Source organism: Dinoponera quadriceps, unplaced genomic scaffold, assembly GCF_001313825.1.
Source record: "Dinoponera quadriceps isolate SergipeBrazil2010 unplaced genomic scaffold, ASM131382v1 scaffold115, whole genome shotgun sequence".
Taxonomy (NCBI): Eukaryota; Metazoa; Arthropoda; class Insecta; order Hymenoptera; family Formicidae; genus Dinoponera; species Dinoponera quadriceps.
Window position 1 is genome coordinate 392,032 of NW_014554511.1, and position 22,259 is coordinate 414,290.

The window sequence follows — 22,259 nt, forward strand, 5'->3', positions numbered from 1 at the left end:
TAAAGTGTGCATTTTTCTTTTAATCTTTACATATATATATATATCATTTATTGCATATTTTAAATGTCTTCTTGATAAAATGTCGACCATACTGAATTATCACTTGTGAATTAATAAAGATTAACACGCAAGTGGGCAATCCAACGGGCAAAAACGCAGGCTTAACATTCTTTAAAAAAAAAAAAAAAAAACAAAAAAAAGGCAACGTTAAAATAAAGACGGGCATATTAAGAGAAGTACTATCGCATTTAGATATAAATTTTATTTCTTATTACATTACCTAAAACAATAATAACCGGTGATACTTTGATACTTGTTTATAAAATTATTACTGCTCAGTGAATTCTAAGGTACGTGCAATCTTGATGACTATACTCCAACGTCGGTTGTCTTTAGCGACTCGCCCGACAACAGACAGAATAAGCCGAATCTGTCGACGGAACGAATGTGTGTGATGTCAGGATGACACGAAGAAGAACGTATCGGAGTCTCTGAAGTATCAAGATTCAATCGGAATCAGAGCCGGAGCTGGCGTCGGACTCGTACTCGCCGACGCTGATGTTGAATTTATACTCCTGATCGCAGCCGAGATAAGCGTCGCTCATGAAGTACAACGTGTAGGTGTGCTGGCCAGGCGCGGGCGCGACGAAGTCGAGCTTGATCTTCGCTTTCTGTTGCAACGTCAGCCGCTTGATGGACAATAGGGAATTGCTCTTCGGGTCGCCTATCACCACCCACCAACCCTCCTCGCGTTTCTGCGGGAAGAAGGGCGCGACCACCGGGCCGGTTACCTCATCCTCCCGCTCCAGCTGGACGATCACGTTGACGGTGCCGCCGCTGTGCAGCTTGTCCTTGTCCTGTACCTCGTACGACATCTCGATGTTGGGGTAACGGTTGCAGAACTTGGCCACGTCGGCCATCTGTGCGTCCGACAGCTGCAGCAATCGGTTACGATCATCGTCTTCAAGTTCCATCACATCGAATACGGTCTCCACGCCCTTGTCGGTGCAGCGTTTGATCGTGTCCATGGTGAAGTGTGGCAGCTGCTTCAGGTAGGAGTCCTTGGACCACATCGCTTGCGTCACCATTTGCGCCAGCTCCATGGCGGCGACGGCGGGCGCCAGCCATCCGGAGGAGCTCAGAACGTCGACGCACGCTTGTATCAGCCTGACGGCCTTGCCCAGCACCAGTTCGGTGTCCTTCTGCAGCTCCGGGCCGAGTTGTATTCTGGAGAGATGCGCCTGAAGCAGAAGTTGCGCCTTTACGTGGGGATCAGCCATCCTGGTGGCCTGCGGTGCGTGCGGCAGCCGCGCCGCCAAGCTCCTCAGCAGATTCTCCTCTCTCTGTCGAACCGGCACGCTCTCGTACTCCGCTGCCGCCGAGATGATCTCCAACAGACCCCGGATTTTCGTCTTGTTGTTCAACGACAGGCTGAACAGCTCGATGGTGGCGTAATTGATGTAGTAATAGGCGGCGATCATACCGAGATTCAGCGGCAACGTGTCCATCTCGTCCTCCACGGCGACGCACTTGGCTTGCTCGAGGTCGGTCAACGTGCTCTCGACCAGCTCGGACAGGTGGTCCGAGAGGTGACGATGCGTCACGCCTTGCAGACCGTAGTAATTCGGATTCTGCGTGAGCCGCCGGTAGAGGAAGGTCCAGGTCAGGTAGTCGACCGCGTCCTGCTTGTTCTCGATCGTCTTCGTCACGATCTCCGCGTTGAAGTGGTCGTGCAGCCGGCGGTCCAGGTGGCTCTCCACCGGCAACGGCTCGTTCAGGAACTTCTTGAAGAAGTCCTTCTTCGAGCTCTGGCACAGGAGCACGCACTTGGCGTCGTCGTCCTCCAACGGACGATTGGCGCGCGCCACCATCTGCAACACGTCCGTGATCGGGTAGTCCTCGTAAGCGTGGGTCTTACCGTTGTAGCATTGCGTGTCCATCACCACGACGAGGTGGGAGCTGATGGACAAGCCCCAACAAAGGTCCCTCGTGGCGACCGCCACTTGAACGGCGCCGCTGTCGAACAATTGCTCGACCAGGCGGCGGTCGTCGGCCGACAAGCCTTCGTGAAGGTAAGCGACGCCCTGCGACAGGGTCTCCTTCAGCGTCTTGTCGACCATACGGTCGAGGAACGGCTTGATGTCGGCCTCCTCCGCGTGGAAGAACCGCGAGGGTTGACCCTCCGCCGCGGTGAAGGTCAGCAGGTCGATGGCCGTGAGCCTCGCCTGCCGTCGAGTAGGCACGAACACGATCACCGGCTTGTGCGACGCGTGGCGCAGTATCGCGTTGTACACCGGCTTCGCCATGGCCGCCAGCCGCGACGCGTTGTGGGTGACGTTTATCCCCTGCACGTGCAGCTCCAGCGGCACCGGCCGCACGGACGGGTGGAAGTTGAAGGTGGCCGCGGCTGGCGCGCCCAGCCACTGCGCGGCGTCCTTAGCGTCGGCCAGCGAAGCCGACAGAGCGATGATCCGGGTGGGTTTGTCCAATTGCGAGGAGATGTAACGCGCCCGCGAGCACGCCACCTCGAGCACCGGGCCCTCCTCGCCGCCGATCAGCTGCAGCTCGTCGACGATGAACAGCTGGATGTTCTGCACGTTCTTCCGCTGCTTCCATCGACGCGACAGCACGTCCCACTTGTCCGCCGTCGTGATAATGATCTGCCCTTTCGCCAGCAACTTCAGATCGGTACCGGTTTCTCCGCTGAGGAGGACGACCTTGCGGCCCAGCTGTTGGTTGAACTTGACCGCCCAGTCGGCGTACACCAGCTCCGCCAGGGCCTCCTTGCTGACCATGTAGACGCACCTGCCCTCCGTGTTCTGCGTCAAGAGGCGCAGCACGGCGAACTCCGCGATGGTGGTCTTGCCGGAGCCGGTGGGCGCGCCGACGAACACGTTGTCGTCCGAGTTGTACACCGCGTTGAACACTTGGGTCTGAATCGGATTGAACTGCGGGAAGCGGTCCGCGTAGATGTTCTCGAACTTGGCGTTCCGCAGTGCGGTGATCGGCAACGGCTGCAGGTCCAGCAGCTCCGTGGGCGGCAGGTTCTTCTCCGGCAGTATCAAGTGGCGGAAACTGACCGGCAGCTGGGTCTCGGCGCCGATCCACCGGTCGGAGACAACGCGCAGGAAGTACTGCGGCGGCAGCGGCTCGAACACCGGCACGAAGAACTTGATCACGTGCTCGTCGGCCGAGTACTTGGCCTTCAACAGGAAGTACTCGTGGTGGAGGATCACCTCCGAGTCCACGTCCTCGACCAGTATCCAGAACGCCTCCGACATGCCGTGCACCTTCTCGTCCCATTGGAAGTCCGGTGTGATGGTGAGGACGACGCGCAGGGTGGAGCGCGTGATCGGCTGTATGTGCGTGGACAGGCCGAGCTTGGGGAACTGGTGGACGTACTTGTGTATGGTCTTGCCGAGCTTCGGCACGCGTATCAGCTCGCCGATCTCGTTCGGCCCGAGGTCGTACAGCTTCTCCCACGGGAAGTTCTTCTTCTCGATCTTCTTCACGATCTCCTCCGGCATCTTGCGGAACTGGCGCAGCGGCGACATCGACTGCCACATCCGGCGATCGATCATTTTGCAGAGGGAGAGGCACTTGTCCGCCAGCTGGGCCCAGCCACGGAACAGGACTATCTCGAAGATGGCCCTCATGAGACGGGACGCCGACTGCGTGACGAATACCATGTCGGACATGAGGGCGAAGCCCTCGAGCTTCAGCTGGGAGATGTACGCCTGCAGCAGCACGTTCACCTTCGCGCTCGGCTCCTCGATGCTCTCCTTCACCGGTATCGGCACCCGTTCCATCAGCTTCTGCAGCTCCAGCTTCTCCTCCTCGCGCACGTTGATGTTCTTGAACTCACCCGACAGGGAGAACACGCGGAACAGCTCGATCTCGCTGAGGGTGCGCTTCAGCAGCTGGTTGTACGTCGCCATCGTCTCGTGCGTGCAGTAATAGTGCGACGCTATTCTGCCTAACTCGGTCGCCTGGAAGTTGCCAGACTTGCGGTCGTATTTGATCAGGCCGCTGCGATCCAGCCCGACCGCCGCCGAGTGAATAAGATCGGCCCGGTGCAGCTCCAACAGCTGGTCTTGCTTCAGCTTGTCGTGACTGATCCCGTAGAGGTTCGGGCAACGCAGCATCCGGATGTAGAGATAAGTGTAGCCGAGCCAAGTGACCGCGTCACGAATGTTCTGAATCGTACCCAGTACCACTTCCGCGTTCAGCATGTCGGACATCTTGCTGATCAGCTGCGATTCGATCGGCAACTGCTGATTCAACAGCGACAGGTAGTACTGCAGCTCGCTGTGATTCGTGATGAGGATGCCTTCGCCTTTGGTGTCGTACTGCGGCCGGCCGGCGCGACCCAACATCTGCAGAACGTCTAACGCGCCCAGCTCCACCCACCTGCCTTTCTCCGGATTGTACACCTGCGTGCCCTTGATGATGACCGTGTGCGCCGGTAGGTTGACACCCCAGGCCAAGGTCGCGGTGGACACGAGCACCTGTATGTGCCGGTCGGCGAAGAGATCCTCCACCAGGGTACGATCGACGCGAGTCATGCCGGCGTGATGGATCGCGAAGCCGTACGGCAGCAGGTCCTTCAGCTCTTGGTTCTTCACCTGCTCGGCTTCGGTCCGCAACACTTCCATCGATGCGGAACCCTCCCGCAGGAACTGACCCAACGTGTCCTTCTCCAGGCACATGTCCCTGATGGCGCGCGCAGTCTTGCCGGTCTCCTTGCGCGAGTGCACGAATATCAGCACTTGGTTGCGCCCGGCGTGCTCCATCGTCTTCTCGTACACGATCTCGTTCATCACCTGGAAGCGCTTGAGCGCCTTCTTCTCGGTCACGCCGATGTACTGCTGCTCCAACGCCACCGGCCGGAAACTATTGTCGAAGTAGAACAGCCCGGTCTCCGGTTTGATGCGCAGGAACGCCGCTACGTCCTGGTAATTGGGCAACGTGGCCGACAGGCCGACCAGTCGTACGTCCTCCTGCGTGGTCTCGATGTTCCGGATCGTCCTCGCGACCAACGCCTCGAGAACCGGCCCCCTCTCGTCGTGGAGCAGGTGAATCTCGTCGATGATGATCAGCCGTACCAGCGACGTGAAGGTCTTCTCACCGCCCTTCCGCGTTATGATGTCCCACTTCTCCGGGGTGCACACTATCACCTGGGTAGCGGCGATCTGCTCTCGCGTAAGCTGATGGTCACCCGTCAACTCGGACACGGTGAGATTGTACGTCGACAAACGCTTACGGAAGTTGCCGACCATCTCCTGTACCAACGAGCGCATCGGCGCCACGTAAATCACTTTGAATTCGTCGGCATTGATCGTGCCGTCGGCGTTGATGTGCTTGCCGATCTCCCGCATCATGCACAGCAGAGCCACGTTGGTCTTACCGGCTCCCGTGGGCGCGCACAGCAACAGATTCTCGTCGCTCTCCAACGCCGTCTGATAGAGGCGGCTCTGTATGCGATTCAGCGTCTTGAAGCCCTCGAACGCTGGTTGCACGTACTTCGGCAGCTGCTCGATCGGATGCAGCTTCTCGTTCTCCGTGAACGGCTTGGGCTTGAGAGCGGGCACGTGAACCTCTTCGTATCTGTGGATATTTCCACACAGCGAGAAACTTGAAATCGTTTCATTTTAAACAGTATAAAAGTTTAAAGTAAGAATATGTGATATGATATAAATCTCTTTTTCTTCATGTAAGAATAAATTTGACATTAGATAGTACTTTGATATCATTTAAATTGTATCAAAACAAGTGAGAAATCCTGCGTTAAATATCGAGCAGTCTCACCCCTTTCGTTGTTTGCGGAAACTGCCGTCGGGAAGCTGGCAACGCTTGTTCGCCATGAAGTGGCTCCCCTGTGCGAATATCAGGTCTTCCAGATCGATCAAGTTCCTCGTGCCCTGAACCTGGCCGCCGGGCCCGCCTGTGTCCTCGTTCTCTTCTCGCCTCTTGCGCTGCGATCTCGCTTCCATCGTTTCATCGGCGTCATCTTCGCCCTTACCCGTGTCCAATTGGCGCAAGATCTTCGCCAACATCGGGTCGTCGTTCATCTTGTTACGAATCTTCTGCCTCTCGGATTCGGACTGCGACGATGCCAGCATCGTACAGTACGCAACTGTAAAAAAAAAACAAAAAGTTTAAGGAATATTTCAGAAATATTTAAAGGTTTGATATTTAGTTTTGTAGAGTGCGCATCTTCACCGGTGTGTCTGTATTTCTTGAGCTGTTTGATGAAGTCGAAGCAATCGTAGCCTAGCAGCAGCACAAGTTGATTCTCACAGTCGCGATCGTCCCCGGCATCCTTCAAGACCGCCAGCACCTCAGCGGCCCTCGCCTGTGAGACCATCGCGTCATCGTATATCCTGCTTAGCCTCCTTTGCAGCCAGTATGCGTCTATGTCCAGCGGGTGTAACGGCTTCTCTTTCTTCATCTCTTCTGTTCCTCCCAGCTGGAAGATAACGCAAGTCACGATGTGCAACAATTATTCGGGATTAACAGTTACCGGCGACAAGTCATGGTGTACACTCACGTTTTCCGCGTGAATAGCTCGGTCATCGTTAGCTTCCTCGCCCTCGTCTCCTTCGTCGTCGTTTTCCCGGACTTCTCCGTACACATCCTCGTCGTCCTCCTCGCTACTCTCCTCGAATTGCACGTTAATTCCGTACGTTTCATCGATATTCTCATCGTTCGCGGTGCTCTTCTCATCGCTGCCGAAATCTGTGATCTTTTTGCCGAGATTTACGAGCAGAGCGAATCTCTCCTCAGCCAGCGAGCCGAGCAAGAGTTCCGTCTCTTTCTTCTTCTCTTTCTCTTTAAGCCGGTCATTTTTCAACACAGCTAACACTTCGTCAGCCGCGCCGCAAAGGATATCGCGCGGCTGGTCGCCCAAAGCCTCTTGTATGAAACTGAGCAATACCTCATAAGTCTGACGTGTCTCTTGTGTTTTCGGACGATATACAATACCAACCATTTCGTCGACCCCTTCCGAAAGTAACGTCGCGCCTTTCATACGTGTGAAGTCGTACTGAGCTTCGTCTCTCTTTTGACGTCTACACAAAATAATGAAAATATATTATCTCGGACCTGTGTCTCCAACATTTTATATATTATATTATTAAGAACGATGTCTGCTAAATCTCTATATAAAAAGTCCTGACAAGAATATTTTACTGAAAATATAACGAAAATTTCTCTCAATTGATCCAATTTCACTATCATTCTTCTCTCATCGATATTTAAAGTTAAACTCACTTGACTTTCCGTTCTTCCGCCTTTCCTGGCTTTGTACGCTGCGCTCTATCACCCATGCGTGTGCCATCCAGCTTCCCAACGAGGGACATAACTTCACCGGTGGCTTCATCTCGGCTGCGTCTCTCTATTAACCGGACGTCAGCTTGTAAAACGAGATTAGAATTCTGGAAGCATTGGTGACAACCAATTAACAACATTGCACCACATGTCGTAAAAGTGGTCATCAAATATAGCATAATTAAGTAACATATATATAAAGTAAACACATCGAAGAAATTAGAGAAAGAAAGTATTATGTCGGAAAATTAATAACAAATATGTAAAATACAAACCGCTTTATATTCGTATTGCAGTTGACGAGCCGCAGCATCCGCCATGATTGTATTGCCTCTGGCTCTTAAGTGGCCATAGAATACGTAGAATAATAAGAGTCGAGGTGATTGGTTGCGTTCATAGAAAACAACGGTTGTACAACAGTCGAGTGATTTGTCAATTAGTTAATAATAATTGGTCTAAATTTAGAGGTCTAACAGTAAAGACCAATAATCATTGATCGCTCACTGATCGCTTCTTCTGTTTTTTTAACGCAGCCATTATCGAAATTGTGACGCGCTTTGATTGGCTGATGGATAGAAAATTTGAGTATTTTTTGCTCCATGTTGCCTACGATAGACCGCCAATCGGCGAAGACCAAAAATAGCCGGGCTCAGGCTAGGGACATCGAGAAACCTGAGAGTGGCCGTACTGGTTCCTTTTCATACGGCCGATTACCGAGAGCGGGAGAGGTTCTATCTTTCGTGCCTATATAATTTTACCGTCCAAATATTTCAGAAAATTAAACTTAAGATTGCGAGAAGCGATGAAACAAGTACTACGTATGCTTCCCAATAACACATTGTAAGTAAATAATTGTAGCTAAATATAAAATGTTATTTTATCAACTTCACGATACTTTTTTTAACATTAAAATCTAGATGTGTCCGATATCATTATGAATTTGAAAAAAAACGTTTAATTACTCCTGTTATCAAATTTAAAGAAACATCGTAGTTAAAAAAATGCATACGTGTAAATGATAATTTATTAGATAGGATAATAAACAAGTACGTGAATGAATGAAACGATATTTGGCGCAAACCCATTTTTCGCTCATTGAAAAGAGAAGCGAAACCGAGCTTGTCAGAATCATATCAGTATCATGATTCCTGGCTGCCGATACTTTCATTTTCAGAGAGAGGTCATAGTCCCGCTCCACTCCTGCACTCCCACCCAGATTTGTTCGAGGAATATGAAAGTAACGGACCGTTACTTCGGCCAGTCCGGCCGGTCTCATTGTCGAATCGCGATTTCTCACCGTGTGGACTACAACGCGCGCTGACGATATTCGCGTTTGCTTTATTGTGATTAGCGTGACTGGAAAAAGTAAGAAATATCCAGCGTTTCCCGATGTTCGTTAACAGCGATGCAGTGGCTTCTGATACTCTGCTACTTAGGTGAGTGAAAGCGCGTTTCCGATTCCGTCATTCCGAAACAGCACGCAATATCCGAACGTTGTGAGGGGTGGGGAGAGCCGAGAGAATTAAATTATGTTTTATCTTGAGATAGCGGACCAGTAAGCGAAAAAAATTGAATCGATCTTTTGAAACATTGATTTTACGCGGATCTTATAAACATGTCGACACAATACATTTTGTAAATGATTTTAAACTGTTACTTGATAATATAATGTTTTTGAATATTAAAATATAAAAAAAAATCATAACGCCGAAATATGAATTTTAATTATACATGATTTTCCCCGCTTCTGACGTCATTAAAGAAGAACAGCTATAGCGAGTATCCAGAAATCTGAATTGAAGAATCATTGAATATAGTAGAACATTCTGTACAGTGACTATCGCGAGTTCGCTTAGGCTCGCCGCTTACATATCCTCCGGTGGTCTCCATGGTGAGATACGATTCGAGAGAGGCGCGGAGCCCTCCTCGGTACGAATACGTTATTCTCTGAAAGCGACCCTGGAATATCCGGATCAACAATGGCTTTGGTCTATCACTCAGTTCCCGGTCGATTACACAATTATCGAGGGAAGATGTGACAAACGGCACATCGGGGAAAGGTGAATGCACAGTAACCGGACGTTGGAATAATTAGAATAACGTTAAAAAGAATGTGCAAGTCGTTGTAAAAAGCCGTTTTGCTTAACTTTATACGCAGTATCATCGACTTGACCGAACGAATCGGACCCCTCGAATTACCGATGAACCAAACTGGCGCGATAGAAGTCGCGGATTTGTCGTTGACCGGAGAAACGGGTTTGTGGGGGAAAGGTTTGGTGTTAAAGGATACTTACTCGCCCCGGACAATATGTGCCTCGATCACGGTAATTTATGACTGAAAGAAATATTTCGCTGATGCAGCAAATTTTTTTTACGATTAATTCACAACAAGTTGCCACCGATTATATCGTTCCGTCGTATGATTGAACTTCCTCTCTTCTCCCCCAGGTACTCGAGAGGAACGTTGAGAAGTTCGCCCAGGCGCGCTTTTACGGCCCCGTGGCGGGAACGGTGTTGTTCCGATGGCTGGGCGGTCAGGTGGGCGACGAGTCCACCGACACGATTATTCACACGAACTTGCATCACGTGCACAAGCAAAAACTGCAAGCGCCAAATTACACCGAGCATCATTGGAAGATATACGTCACCGATATCTTCGAGACTGGCAAAGGTCGGTAATTGTAATCGTAAATTTTATAATCAACGATGACCGATTATCTCCGACCGGTGTTTCGAAGTCGATCGTTTACAATATACCGTCGTTTCACCGGACATTCTTGCACGTTTAGACAAGAACAACTGCAACATCCTCCAAAATGTATTCGATCCCAACGACGTCGGCGTTGGAAAGTCGATCGGGGACGTCGACACGCGTCTGGGCAAAGTCAAAGTCGCCGCTAGTACGCGGGAGAAGTACAAGACTTTCTACAGAGACCCCGAATTATCTTTATTACCGACTGATTTGCTCGGTCCGCATCGCCACTTGTATCTAGTCGTCTTCCATCCCGTGCACGAGGACTCGTTTCTAGCCTGTGCCAAGATCAATCACCGCAAACCGATACACGTCAAGTAAGTATCGCGACACTTTATCGTATGTATCATGTTCGACGAGGTTTTTTACAAAAACAATATCCAGGGCTGCGATCAATTCACGTGGAATCAAAGGGAAGATCACGGCGATCCAGGAAACCCCGTTCGACCCCACGTGGGTCAACGTCTCTTTGACAACCATCAACGATCTGGAGACCAGACTGCGGTATGCCACCAAAGTGGCGTCTTACAGGATACACGAGTTACCCCCGGAACCAGCGCGAAGTGTGAGGCTCACCATCGATCCGTGTTTGACCACCAAGAAATTGTATAATCCTCTGAGCATCGATGAAAAGACCACTCCACCGGCAGGTAGTAACAGTTACAATGATCGAAAAGTATCGTGCGCCTGAAAATTTCAGCTGATTAATCAATTGAAAGAAGCTAAACCGGTAATAAATTTCAGAATTAAAGCCAATAAGCAAGAAATATTAAATCAAATGTTTTTCAACTGTTGCTTGATGATATAATATTCCTAAATATAAAAAAGTTATAGCGTAAAAATATTATTTTCGATATTTGGGTCAAATATTGTTAACAATGACGTTGTACACACCATTAAGAACTACATACTTGAAAACATTATATGTTATCAAATATCATCGCAATAACGTGTTAATGATCTCTTGCTTACTTGCTTATGGAAATAACATTCTTTCATTTTCTGCTTGAATAAAAACAGGTTTTGGTACTCAGGACCAATATGCCATCGGTGACCTGTCTGGCAAGCTGCAAGGACGGAAGGAGGGCTCTTATCACAACGACATCCTACCCGGGAGCGCTAAACTCAGCGGAATCTACTGGGACGCGTATTTGCCGCTTTCCGGGATTCACAGTATCGTTCACAGATCCTTGGTGCTTCACAAGTAATCGCCTGTCACGATCAAACGCGCATGAGTCACTCGCTATCCAATTATACATCGCAAGGCACTTTTGTATCGCACCGATCGATGCTGAAGAAAGAAATTTTTGGTCGTTAGATACAACGAGACCGACAACAAAGGCGTGATTCCATGGGTATGCGGCATGTTCGCGCATTACACACCGCACACCGACTGGCAGATGCCGATGTACACGGCGGAAGTGATATTTCGATATCCCATAGTCGGGCGAATACTTTTCCGGCAACCTAAGGACGATCCCGAGATGGACACCACTGTAATAATAGAACATCTCGTTCACGCGGACGGCAATACCGTAAACAACTCTGCGGAGCACAGGTGGATTTAGAATTTTTTTTTTAACGAGACGAACAAATTACTTCTCATTCAATAAAGGTAACAGGGAATTAACGATGAAGTTGTTTCATTCAGGTGGATGGTGCATGAGAGCGCACCCGGGAAGGACTTCTACAATTGGACCGGTCGGTGCTTGAGCACCGGGTCACCCTACAACCCACATAAGGTACGAATAATTACCGATTCGATTTAATTAGTTAATCAATTAATTCGTAATTTCTGACAATTTTTTGAAAATTTAATTATGATAGCCGGCCTTCAAATAATAAACTTGGTTATTTCTTCCTTCGAGTCACTCTTTCTCAAGGTCTCTCGAGCGTGTATATGTGATTTGAGTTTACTTTTAAATGATAAATGTATCTCAGGTGGACTGGAGCCCGGATAAACCCTGCTCGATCTCGGAAATCTCGTTATGTCGCCTAGGCGATCTAACGAGACACGGCGCACTCGAAATCGCCGGTAGGAAGCTTTACGCCTCGGAATTGACTCAACGGCTCTTCACGGACACGATGCTGCCCTTATCAGGGCCTCACACGTTGTTCGGCAAGAGTCTAGTTATCTACGAAGACCATGGGCCGGTTGCACGCGGAGACCGACTGGCTTGTTCCATGTACTTGCCTAATCAATTGGAATAAATCAGATGTTTTCATGTATTATGTTAAAAACATGATTATGCTTTCAGCATCGGCGGAGTCTACCGACGCAAGGCGGTGGCGAGAGATTGGTTCGGAAACAGTGGGCAGATACCTCTGAGGGGAAAATTAGAGCTCCTACAACAAACTGAGTATGATATCACGAATGCGGAAGTGACGTTCGAGGGCCTCGGTGGGAGTATGAGCGGATATCACGTGCATATGGTTACTAAAAGTTTGCTAAACTCGAAGATCCCGAGTCACCGTTAATTTACGTTAATTTTCTCTTCCTCTCTCTTTCTTTTTCAATTTCGTTCGAAGACTTTTCTTCGATTTAAATGTGAATTACAAGCGTCCGCGTACTTTCAGACACCCGTCGAGTACGACTTGGAATTTCCGTGCGAGGGAACATCGCTCTATGGACATTGGAACCCGTTAAATGTCAATACGAGCAACGTACCAGCTGCGGAGGAGGGCACGCTGGATCAGTACGAGATGGGCGACTTGAGCGGAAAATTTGGCACTCTAGATAACAAGAAAAGATACGTATCCGCGTACAACGATACGATGCTGCCCCTGTTCGGGCCGAGAAGCGTCCTGGGCCGCAGCGTCGTCATTCATATGAAGAACAAGAACTTGAGGTAACCGAACTGTGATTCGCAAATCCTACATTAAGTCTTCAAGTGAAGAAGATGAAAATAACTTCCTATTTGTGGCATTAAAGGAGCTCTAATAGAGTGGGGAATTTAGACTTGCCGGGAAGAAATTTTAAATGCTACATTAAGACTTAATGCGGAAGCAAATAGACCCAGTGCAGAATAAACATTTCGATGTCACTGAAGATTTCGGTTTGTGCCATTCAGGTGGGCATGTTCCACCGTGGAGAGAGGATACTCCCCGACCGATGCTAGCGAGTTACGTGCTATCGCGTCGTTCCATCACCCGCACGGTTTCTTGTACGGTTACATAAGAATGGTAGTTGCGCCAGCACTGTGTGAGAATTTTGAGGTGAGAACGAACGATAGGAATTTACATTAAATACCGCGCATTGCCGGTTGCAGACGCAGCTCGTGTATAAGGATAGCAGCCAAAGCGAGACGGTGATCGAGGTGAATCTGCGCTACCCCGGCAAGCACGATCGCAATATTGTAAGCGCGAAATCCCAGGAGAGATATGGGTCTCCCCTGTTAATACAGGCGCATTACGCGCTTGCTAATTGCAATTGTGTATGATCGTAGACGAGAAACCATAACTGGGCGATATACGTAAACCCCGTGGGCGTGGACGCCGCGGTGAAGGTGGAGAACACTCGATGCGTGGCGGGCGGATACACGTGGAATCCTTATTTCACTCAATTAGCTGACCCGTTGAATGTAAGTTATGCTTAGAAGCTATTAACCCGTTGGACAAGCTGTAATTAAAATCTACGTCGAATTCAAATAAATGTTTCGTGCGATAATGATGATTAATGCTTCAACGGTCTTTCAGGATGATCTTTACAGGCAAGAGTGCGGCCCGGATTTACCATTGCGATGTTATGTTGGCGACATATCCTCTCGCCTAGGGCCCATCGATATCGGTGAGAAGCGGCAAGTGTTCACCGATCGAAACTTCCCGCTGGGCGGGCCGATTTCCGCGTTGGGTAGATCCATCGTCATCTTCGACAAGGATTTCGGCACCAACAGATTCTCCTGCGCGAACATCGAGCCCGACAACGACATTGTGAAATACGCGAATATCAGGAAACCGCCGCGGTTTGTGGTGTAAGTGGTTTCTACGAGCGTCGAGGTGGAAATGCAAATCGTCAATTTAACGATAAATATAATTTTTTTTTTAATTCGTTCCTTTGCGTAGGGCGCAATTTTTAGAAGACGTGAGGAAAGTGATGGGCATCCCCGAATGGATGCTGTCGATTGACAGTAGACAAACCAAAACGTTGCATAATGGCGCGTGCATTCAGTTTCTTCTGCACTTCAAAGGCGAGTTTGTCTACGCTTCATTTTGCGTTTCACGTTATATTTAATATTTAATTGTAATTGCGTTCTCACTTCACGAAACATATAACTTCATTTGTACAGGCCCAATTGCCAATATATTGGAGCAAGACTTCAGCAAACTCATATCCACCGGCAAACTCGAATCTCCCAGTTTATATATTCCGGGATATGTACCGACGAAGAGAAAACGTACTTTGGGACACCGACAGTGCGGCGTGCGTGACCCAAATGACAAAGGTAACGTCGCTCAATTTATTGTCGACGGATCGCAATGTCGAAATAAGCGCGACGACACCATGCCGTCAACGGACCGCAAAGTGTTAAAGTTCTTATTAACATTAGTAATTACAGAATAATCTATCACGCGTATAAACAATATATCGATCGAATAAATAATCCTATCGTTAAATATATTTGTTGTAGACTTCAACATCTACCGTAGCGCATCCGACACGCCGCTACCGAAGATATTTCTGTTGCCGATATTTCTCATTTTTGTACATAAATTCTAGCAATAATTTTGCATGGAGAAACCTATAAGAAAGGATCTGTAATATAAATGGAGTCTATTTTATAAGCATGCAAATTTCTTTAAACAGATGCGACATAAACATTGGAGAAATCAGAGCAATCAGATGAACGATCGATCTTACGACGTGAATAGACAATTTAAAAGTTGTCTAGTAAACGACGCAGATGGAGAAACTAAGCTAATTCGTCGCACGAAAATTGAAACTTTGAATGGAGATTTTCAAGTTGCATGTAATAATTATGTCATGAATTTTGCTGCGCTTCATTGAATTATTATTTATTTATACCGTTATTTTTAGATTATCTGTTTGGCGCGTTCTCGAGATCCAATGAAACATGTAACGTAATACGAATATCGATGTATTGCGATACTCGGACCTGAACGTAAATAGATTATTTGCCCGTACGTAAATAGATGTACATAAATTGCATCGTTAAATGTTTTTGCCCGGGAACTGCTAGAGGTCCCGGGTTTGATTCCCGGCAGAACCAGAAAAATTTATATACGCTCGTGTTTCCTCTGGACAGTCTGGCAAGCCACCAGAGTATATCTGCCCAGAGAATTTCTCGCAAAATACACCGGTGTTAAATTGTAAGCCCCACATGCCTGTATATAATCACTAATGCCTGTATGTAATCATGCGCACTACAAGCATATGAGTGAGAGGAAATACAGGCCTAAGGCCTAATATAAGAAGATGAAGATATTCGATTGTGATTGGTCAATTTTTTAAGGCTCAAGGCTTAAAATACCTATTGTGGACCGACACATAAACGTCATTCTATTTTTATTGTTTATTATATAATAAACAATAAAGGTAAATTGACGCTTACAGTTTGTAAAGAACGCAACCATTGTATGACAAGGCTTTATGATTTCTGTTCACAGGACGCGGCAACGCATGATGCACAGCGGAAGTTCATACTAGCTCCGGCAACCAATCAACATGCCGTTTTTTGATAAGTACTCGAAGTTTATTGGCTACCGCGCGAACTTCCGCCGCGCGGCAAGCGCTGTCGCGTCCTATGGACAGAAGCCATTAGGGTGCGTTGAAATGCCTAAAAAAAAACCATGATTGTTCTATACGTTTCGAAGTATTTGCAGCGTGTAATGGATCGCACCTTTAATGTTGATTGATAAATCGCTTACTGAGGGCGTTCTCACCATAGTCATTCTAAATCGCTCGCAGTCGGCACCACCATTGTATCACACTGATCTTGGACGATTATCGTTTAGCCTATGTTATTTAGTTAGCTGAGCCGATATTGTTTCGGGATCGCGTGTAGTCAAAGTGTTCGTGAGGACGTATTGCAAAAAATGACGTCCCGTCTCGAAAAAGAGCGCGCCAAACAGATCCAAGAGAAATGTCAGAATCTATTGACGGAGATGCTTCGCGACGAGGACAACAAGTACTGCGTCGACTGCGACGCGAAAGGTTCGTCTGACATTATACAAAAGTATTCTTCTCTATGGGTGCCTTCCTTTCACAGTTTCCTCTTTGCGCAGTCTATTGCTTGATCGAAAGCTTCGTATTTGCATTTAGTATTCATCTAAGTTCATCAATCAATTCATCGATATCAATTATAAATGACGAAACGACCTAGTTTTGACACAACGCGCCCAGACAATATAGATTTTTCATTTCCACTGTTTCTACATGTCTTCAGCGTTGTAGCTTGATGTCTAATTAAATCATGTTATCAAATTCTACCAAGCTTATGCTACTTCTACTATCTGAGATTTTCCTCGAAAATCTGATAATTACACAATTTTCTTAATAAATGGTTTATCGGTTTATGAAAGCTTATAATTAATACAGTAGAAAATATATAAATATTGACAGTTGTAAATACTTTTATTATCAGTTGTTTGTTATTACATTCTCTTGCATTAAATTTACAGAATTATATAATTATTAAATTTGTTTTTGATAGGACCAAGATGGGCTAGCTGGAATTTGGGAATTTTTTTATGTATCCGATGTGCTGGTATACATAGAAATCTTGGAGTTCATATAAGCAAGGTTAAATCAGTTAATTTGGATACATGGACACCAGAACAAGTAGTAGTATGTCAATATATAATTTATTATCTTTTAATCAAAGATATGGTTATATTTCAATAGATTTTAGGTCATAGAAAATAACTGAAAATATATAATCTTTATTTTCTTGAATCACGTATGAAATTACACATAATTATTTTCACATAAGAATTAGTATAAGTAATCTTTAATATTTTAAAATTTTTTAATGAAGAAGATTTAATTTCTGTTTGTTAAGATTATATCTTAAATATGTTCGTATGTGTGTGTATATCTGTGTATGTGTATGTAGCAAACTAGTTATATTCACAAATATAAACATAAATATAAACATTAGGTTTTTGAGAAATTCGTATGAGTTTCAACAGATGCCTTTATGAATGTTGTATAAGCTGTCAAAAAATAATTAAAAGTATATATATCGTTTGATACGTGACATTTCAATGTATCGCTTAGTAAATATTTAATTAGAATCAATTTGTATGTTGTCTGTATTGAATCCATATATTGTTAGTAAGTTTTGGAGATAGAAGATAAAAAGATACATTTTCGACATGTAATGTTTTTCTACAGTATATATAGGGAAAAATGCTGTGTAGACAATAGACAAAATTTGTAAAGTGTATGGAAGCAATGATATTGTTTTATTAACAGCTTGGAAGTGGTTCATTAAATGTAAAACAGGTAATTTTGACCTAGTTGACACGAAACACTCTGGAAGACCTTCGGCCATGGATGATGACCAAATCAAAGTGCTAATCAAAAATAACCTACAATACACGACCTGAGAGATAGCAGAAATCATTAATGTTCCAAGAAGTACTGTTCATGATTTTTTTTTTATGAAGTTTGAATGTTTTTTACTATGATTGGATTTCACACAATTTGTCTGAAACAAATAATGGATTGATTTTCCATCTATGGTATGTTGCTCAAATGCAACAAAGCTGACCCACTTTTGAAACGTATTGTGATAGGTAGCGAGAAATGGATTTTTTATAACAACAGTGTGTGAAAACGCTTATGAGACCAGGTTGATGAACTACCAAAAATATCACAACCAGATATCCATGCAAAGAAAGTTATGCTTTATATCTGGTAGAATTATAAAAATATTCTTTATCATGAACGGTTCCCATAAAACCAAACCATAAATTCAGATACCACAGCCAATTGGACAGTTTGAGCTGGAATATTTAACAGAAGCAGCCAGCTTGTGAACAAGAAAGGTGTTCCACCAAGACAACACTAGTCCTCATTCATTTTACTCGAAACAAGTTACATGAGATTAGCTGTAATATTTTACTGCATCAACCATATTCGCTGGACATTGCGTCATCAGGCTATCACTTGTTCCAGTCTTTAAAAAATTCTTTGAATGGAAAAACATCTGACTGTGTGCAAAGTGTACATAAAAAAACTATATGAATGATTTCTTTGCTTCCAAACCAGCCAAGAACTTTTTCTTCAAGAACGAAATTCTAGTTATCTGAAAAATGGATTGAAATAGTGCAACAAAATGATGGATACTTTGTTGAATAAAGTTTTCATTTAGTATTTAAAAATTGTATTTCATTTTGATCCAAGAAACTCATACGAATTTCTTTGGACAACTCAACAGCTACCAAAGTTGTTACATTCTATTTTAATTATATATTATATAATTTCCACATACTTTACATAGTAATAAGTATAATTTATGTACAGTTGTAAAATAGTGAGCGTTCTATTTTAATTAATATATATTTAATTATAAAATATAACTATCTTCATATTTTTAGAGTTTACAACAAATGGGCAATTCTCGAGCGAGAGCAGTCTATGAAGCAAATCTTCCAGATAGTTTTCGAAGACCTCAAACAGATTGCAGCCTTGAAAGTTTTATCCGGGCAAAATATGAACACAAAAAGTATATAGCAAGAGAATGGGTACCACCTCCTTTGCCAAAAGTATAACATTTATTTCAATATTTATTCTATTTGACGTATAATTGTAATGAGAGAGAGAGAGAGAGAGAGAGAGAGAGAGAGAGAGAGAGAGAGCGCGCGCGCGCGCGCGCGTATGTGTGTGTGTGTGTGTGTGTATAAACATATGTCTAAAAGAATTTGATAAATATTAGCTGCAGATAAATCATAATAATTACTAATAAAAATTAAAAATTAAGTAAAATATATTATTAAAAAATTATTTATGTATTATATTTTATACTATATTTATTATACATAATATATATATATATATATATATATATATTAATGTATATCTGTCTTTACATTTGTTAGATTATTATATTGTAATATGTTTGTTATTTCATTTTAATAAGTCCTCATTATTGTAGGTAAATTGGGATAAAGAACTTGATGAGGAAGTCGAAAGGCAACGTAGGCGAAAAAAGGAGAGCTCCAAAGGAACTACTAATCAAAATGTACTTCCTTCTGTAAAAAAACCAGAAGTAGTGCCTCAACTGCCGAAACCTCGTTCTGTCAGCTTCAGTCCCAAATTGGGTAGAACAAACAATTCTGCAACTTTGGATCTCTTAGGTCTTGGTAGGTTTTCACCTAACATGAAATTCACAGAATATGCAATAATTTTCGTCACAATATTATCGTTAGCAGATGCACCAACAGCTAATCAAACAAATGTAAACGGTTCTGGTGATGATATATTTTCGTCTTTCTTGTCTGCACCACCTGCTTCAATGGCTTCAATTGTAAATGATACTTCTGATGCAAATAATACAACCACTATTATAAGTAAAAACGAAGAAGAAAGTTTCTTCGAGCAATCGTCTCTCAGGTCGGTACCTCAGGAAAAAAGCAAAATGACAAAAGATAGTATTTTAGCACTATATAGTACACCGAGTCATCAACCAACGATTTATGGTGTCCCAGGTAACGCATAAAGTTATATTGTTTGAATAGCTTGATTTTTGTTGTATTCATATTATATATTTTAGGGACAGTGTATCCTCAACATTCTATACCATATAAACAACAAATGTCGAATGTAGGTGCATTTGGGCAACAAAGTTCCTTGAGTCAACTTGGCCAACTTCCAACGCAAATATCAGTTACGAACCAAATACCTGTCAATCAAAATCAAATTCTAGCAAATCCTACTTCGATAGGCACGGTAGCAGCTAATCCTTTAAGCAATTGTTTACATATGGGACAAATAAATCACCTGAATGGCGTACCAAATGCCGCCGTCACAATGCCACCTCAAATGGTATATCATGATTTTTTGTATGACATTGCCGAGTATACTTGTAATTATTCCCGTGTTCTTTTCCTGTGTTTAAAACCTTTAATTTATTCTGATCTTAGATGATGCAATTAGGACAAAATAATATTGCTAGTAATAACGGATGGAGTGGCATGTTGACACAGAATCTTCAACCAGCTCCCGGTAACAACCCATTCTTCAACTTAACAGCACAGCAACAACAAACTGCTACATTCACCGCTCAAGTATGTAAAAATGATGTCCATTTTTTGAATTTTTTTAGATTGAACACTAAAAAAAGAATAATATATTTAATAATATATTTGCGCAACTTTGCTCAATTGGATTTTTTCATTATTTATATAATAATTACCTCATAATAATTTTTGAATATTTCAGTTGCCACAACAAATGTCGCAGATATCTCTGAGTGACATGAACTTTGCCACTACCACGGGAAAACCTGCCGCTGCCACGCTACCAGGACAAACTCTTTCTACTAACTTATGGCAGTAAAAAGATATTACGGACATTGTTAGCCTGTTGATTATTTCATTCAGTGTTACGTACTAGTGTCGACAATTTATTATTCAACGTAATAACATTTCTGAGCTCATTCGGGATGTCGCTTTCGAAAGTAATAGAGTGTATGTGCGCGGAAGATGAGACATATAAATGAAAAAGAAAAAAATGAAAAGAAAAACTATTCGAATGCTGCCTCATACGAAACATAATTCGTGAATATGTATAATGCTTCGAGTCGATAAATATTTTTCTTGAAAGGTCCTTATCAGTTTTCAACGTTATTGTTGGAGAAGAGAATAAAATGTGTTTCTGAAGGATCGTAAGAGGTTATTCGTGAAACTAGATATATACCTTAGAATACAATTATGTTGCTACAATAAGAGCTTTTGTAATTGCGATTAAAATATGTGCCAGGATCCACTTCCAGCATAATGAAGTATTCATTCAAATCGTTAATAGGAAACTATAATTTCCAGATGCTCAGCTTTCGATGCTGTAGATGAGCGAAAATGTATCATATACTTTTATCCATGATAAACGATAACTCGATAATTGGCGGAAATCGGTGCATTTTCCTGTAGTGAGAGTATTGAAAATTTAAAAAATTCGCCGAAATCATACCGATTTCTATCTTTAATCTAACTAGAAAAAGATGCATATATTTGCATGTACAAGTTTTGTCAGAAATGTAAAAAGATTGATTTTAAATTTATTTTTAAGGTACTATAATTGACACGTGCAATATATGTGTGTATGTGTGTATCCCACATTTATTCTGTATTATTAGTGAATTTAATATTTTTTGTAAGTGCGTTCTTATATTTACTTTTAATATTATAGGAAAAATATTCACGTTTGAAATAATATTCCATACACGTTTGGAAACCTAATTCTCATTTAAGGCTCCTGGGTACTCGCTGCAACTGTCCTTGTTTTATGACGTCTGAAGCGAGAAAACGCATGTTAAGAATTCATGCGTTATACGTTCAAATAAAAAGTTATACTCACAAAATGACATTTGTGATCGATTCAGTACACTTGTGAAATTATCTATACACTTTTCTTTTACTCGATTAATCGATAAATAGCTGCAAAATTCATTTGACACGGAACCATTCATTTTAACCTCTTTTCTCATGATTTTGTCAATGTTAATTTTACAACTATTTATTGCTTCGAGTAAAACAAAAATGTTCGGACAATTTTACAAGTGTACTAAATCGATCACAAATGTCATTTTGTGAATATATCTTTTTATTTGAACGTATAATACAAAAATTCTTGATATGTGTTTTCTCGCTTCTGTCATCAAACAGGGATAGTTACAGCGAGAGACCAGGAGCCTTAAAATATTTAAAATATTTGTCTAAGATATTTTCTCTATTTTGTCATTATCTCACGATTTATACAGGATAATTTAAAATTCGAAGTCCCTGGTTTTGGAGTTAATTAGTTACCAAAAAGTTTATATAAATGTATATTCTAATATCTAATTTACCGAGTTACGAAACTTCAAAGTCAAGAAAAATAAAATTATTAATTTCTTTTCTGATTGTTTCACTTCTTACGACTTGATAATCGTATTACATATATTAATGATCTTAGAGTGAGGTGAAAAATATAGTATTTTCTTAGAGAAATAAAATT

The 22,259-nt window shown here is 43.7% G+C and overlaps 3 protein-coding genes across 5 annotated transcripts; 2 read left to right on the forward strand and 1 right to left on the reverse strand.

The window, feature by feature from the left end:
• Nucleotides 1–247: 247 nt before the first annotated feature.
• On the reverse strand, nt 248–7,665 carry LOC106751683 (putative U5 small nuclear ribonucleoprotein 200 kDa helicase). Its single transcript, XM_014632691.1, has 6 exons — nt 7,605–7,665; nt 7,273–7,436; nt 6,551–7,070; nt 6,223–6,469; nt 5,809–6,136; nt 248–5,607 (listed from the first exon to the last, which is right to left on the reverse strand). Exons 1-6 carry the CDS (start codon nt 7,647–7,649, stop codon nt 507–509), a joined length of 6,405 nt encoding a protein of 2,134 aa, XP_014488177.1. The 5' UTR covers nt 7,650–7,665; the 3' UTR covers nt 248–506.
• Nucleotides 7,666–8,518: 853 nt separating this feature from the next.
• Nucleotides 8,519–15,205, forward strand: LOC106751645. Its single transcript, XM_014632610.1, has 19 exons — nt 8,519–8,765; nt 9,164–9,389; nt 9,488–9,653; nt 9,778–10,000; nt 10,119–10,398; nt 10,466–10,731; nt 11,102–11,285; nt 11,400–11,639; nt 11,733–11,823; nt 12,023–12,267; nt 12,340–12,514; nt 12,659–12,930; nt 13,153–13,264; nt 13,351–13,437; nt 13,528–13,662; nt 13,778–14,052; nt 14,144–14,268; nt 14,368–14,523; nt 14,710–15,205. The coding sequence occupies exons 1-19, from the start codon at nt 8,735–8,737 to the stop codon at nt 14,796–14,798; spliced, it is 3,378 nt and encodes a 1,125-aa protein (XP_014488096.1). The 5' UTR covers nt 8,519–8,734; the 3' UTR covers nt 14,799–15,205.
• A 774-nt stretch (nt 15,206–15,979) lies between these two features.
• On the forward strand, nt 15,980–22,159 carry LOC106751682 (stromal membrane-associated protein 1-like). Of its 3 annotated transcripts, none has more exons than XM_014632688.1 (8): nt 15,980–16,253; nt 16,753–16,886; nt 18,644–18,811; nt 19,201–19,408; nt 19,475–19,753; nt 19,819–20,090; nt 20,189–20,332; nt 20,487–22,159. In XM_014632688.1, exons 1-8 carry the CDS (start codon nt 16,136–16,138, stop codon nt 20,601–20,603), a joined length of 1,440 nt encoding a protein of 479 aa, XP_014488174.1. In that variant the 5' UTR covers nt 15,980–16,135; the 3' UTR covers nt 20,604–22,159. The 3 variants fall into 3 exon arrangements, with proteins under 3 accessions (XP_014488174.1, XP_014488176.1, XP_014488175.1); XM_014632690.1 differs by having other exon boundaries at nt 19,873–20,090; XM_014632689.1 differs by having other exon boundaries at nt 16,136–16,253; nt 19,478–19,753; nt 20,487–20,603.
• Nucleotides 22,160–22,259: the final 100 nt, after the last annotated feature.

Excerpts from the sequence above, each read along its gene's own strand:
- LOC106751683 (XM_014632691.1), bottom strand. The coding sequence starts at position 7,649 with ATGGCGGATGCTGCGGCTCGTCAACTGCAATACGAATATAAAGCG. Across the intron at positions 7,437-7,604 it reads TGCAATACGAATATAAAGCG|AATTCTAATCTCGTTTTACA; the intron begins GTTTGTATTTTA and ends CAATGCTTCCAG. Across the intron at positions 7,071-7,272 it reads GCGGAAGAACGGAAAGTCAA|ACGTCAAAAGAGAGACGAAG; the intron begins GTGAGTTTAACT and ends TATTTTGTGTAG.
- LOC106751645 (XM_014632610.1), top strand. The coding sequence starts at position 8,735 with ATGCAGTGGCTTCTGATACTCTGCTACTTAG. Across the intron at positions 11,286-11,399 it reads AGATCCTTGGTGCTTCACAA|ATACAACGAGACCGACAACA; the intron begins GTAATCGCCTGT and ends TTTGGTCGTTAG. Across the intron at positions 13,265-13,350 it reads TGTACGGTTACATAAGAATG|ACGCAGCTCGTGTATAAGGA; the intron begins GTAGTTGCGCCA and ends TGCCGGTTGCAG.
- LOC106751682 (XM_014632688.1), top strand. The coding sequence starts at position 16,136 with ATGACGTCCCGTCTCGAAAAAGAGCGCGCCAAACAGATCCAAGAGAAA. Across the intron at positions 16,887-18,643 it reads GGACACCAGAACAAGTAGTA|AGTTTACAACAAATGGGCAA; the intron begins GTATGTCAATAT and ends TCATATTTTTAG. Across the intron at positions 19,409-19,474 it reads TTTGGATCTCTTAGGTCTTG|CAGATGCACCAACAGCTAAT; the intron begins GTAGGTTTTCAC and ends TATTATCGTTAG.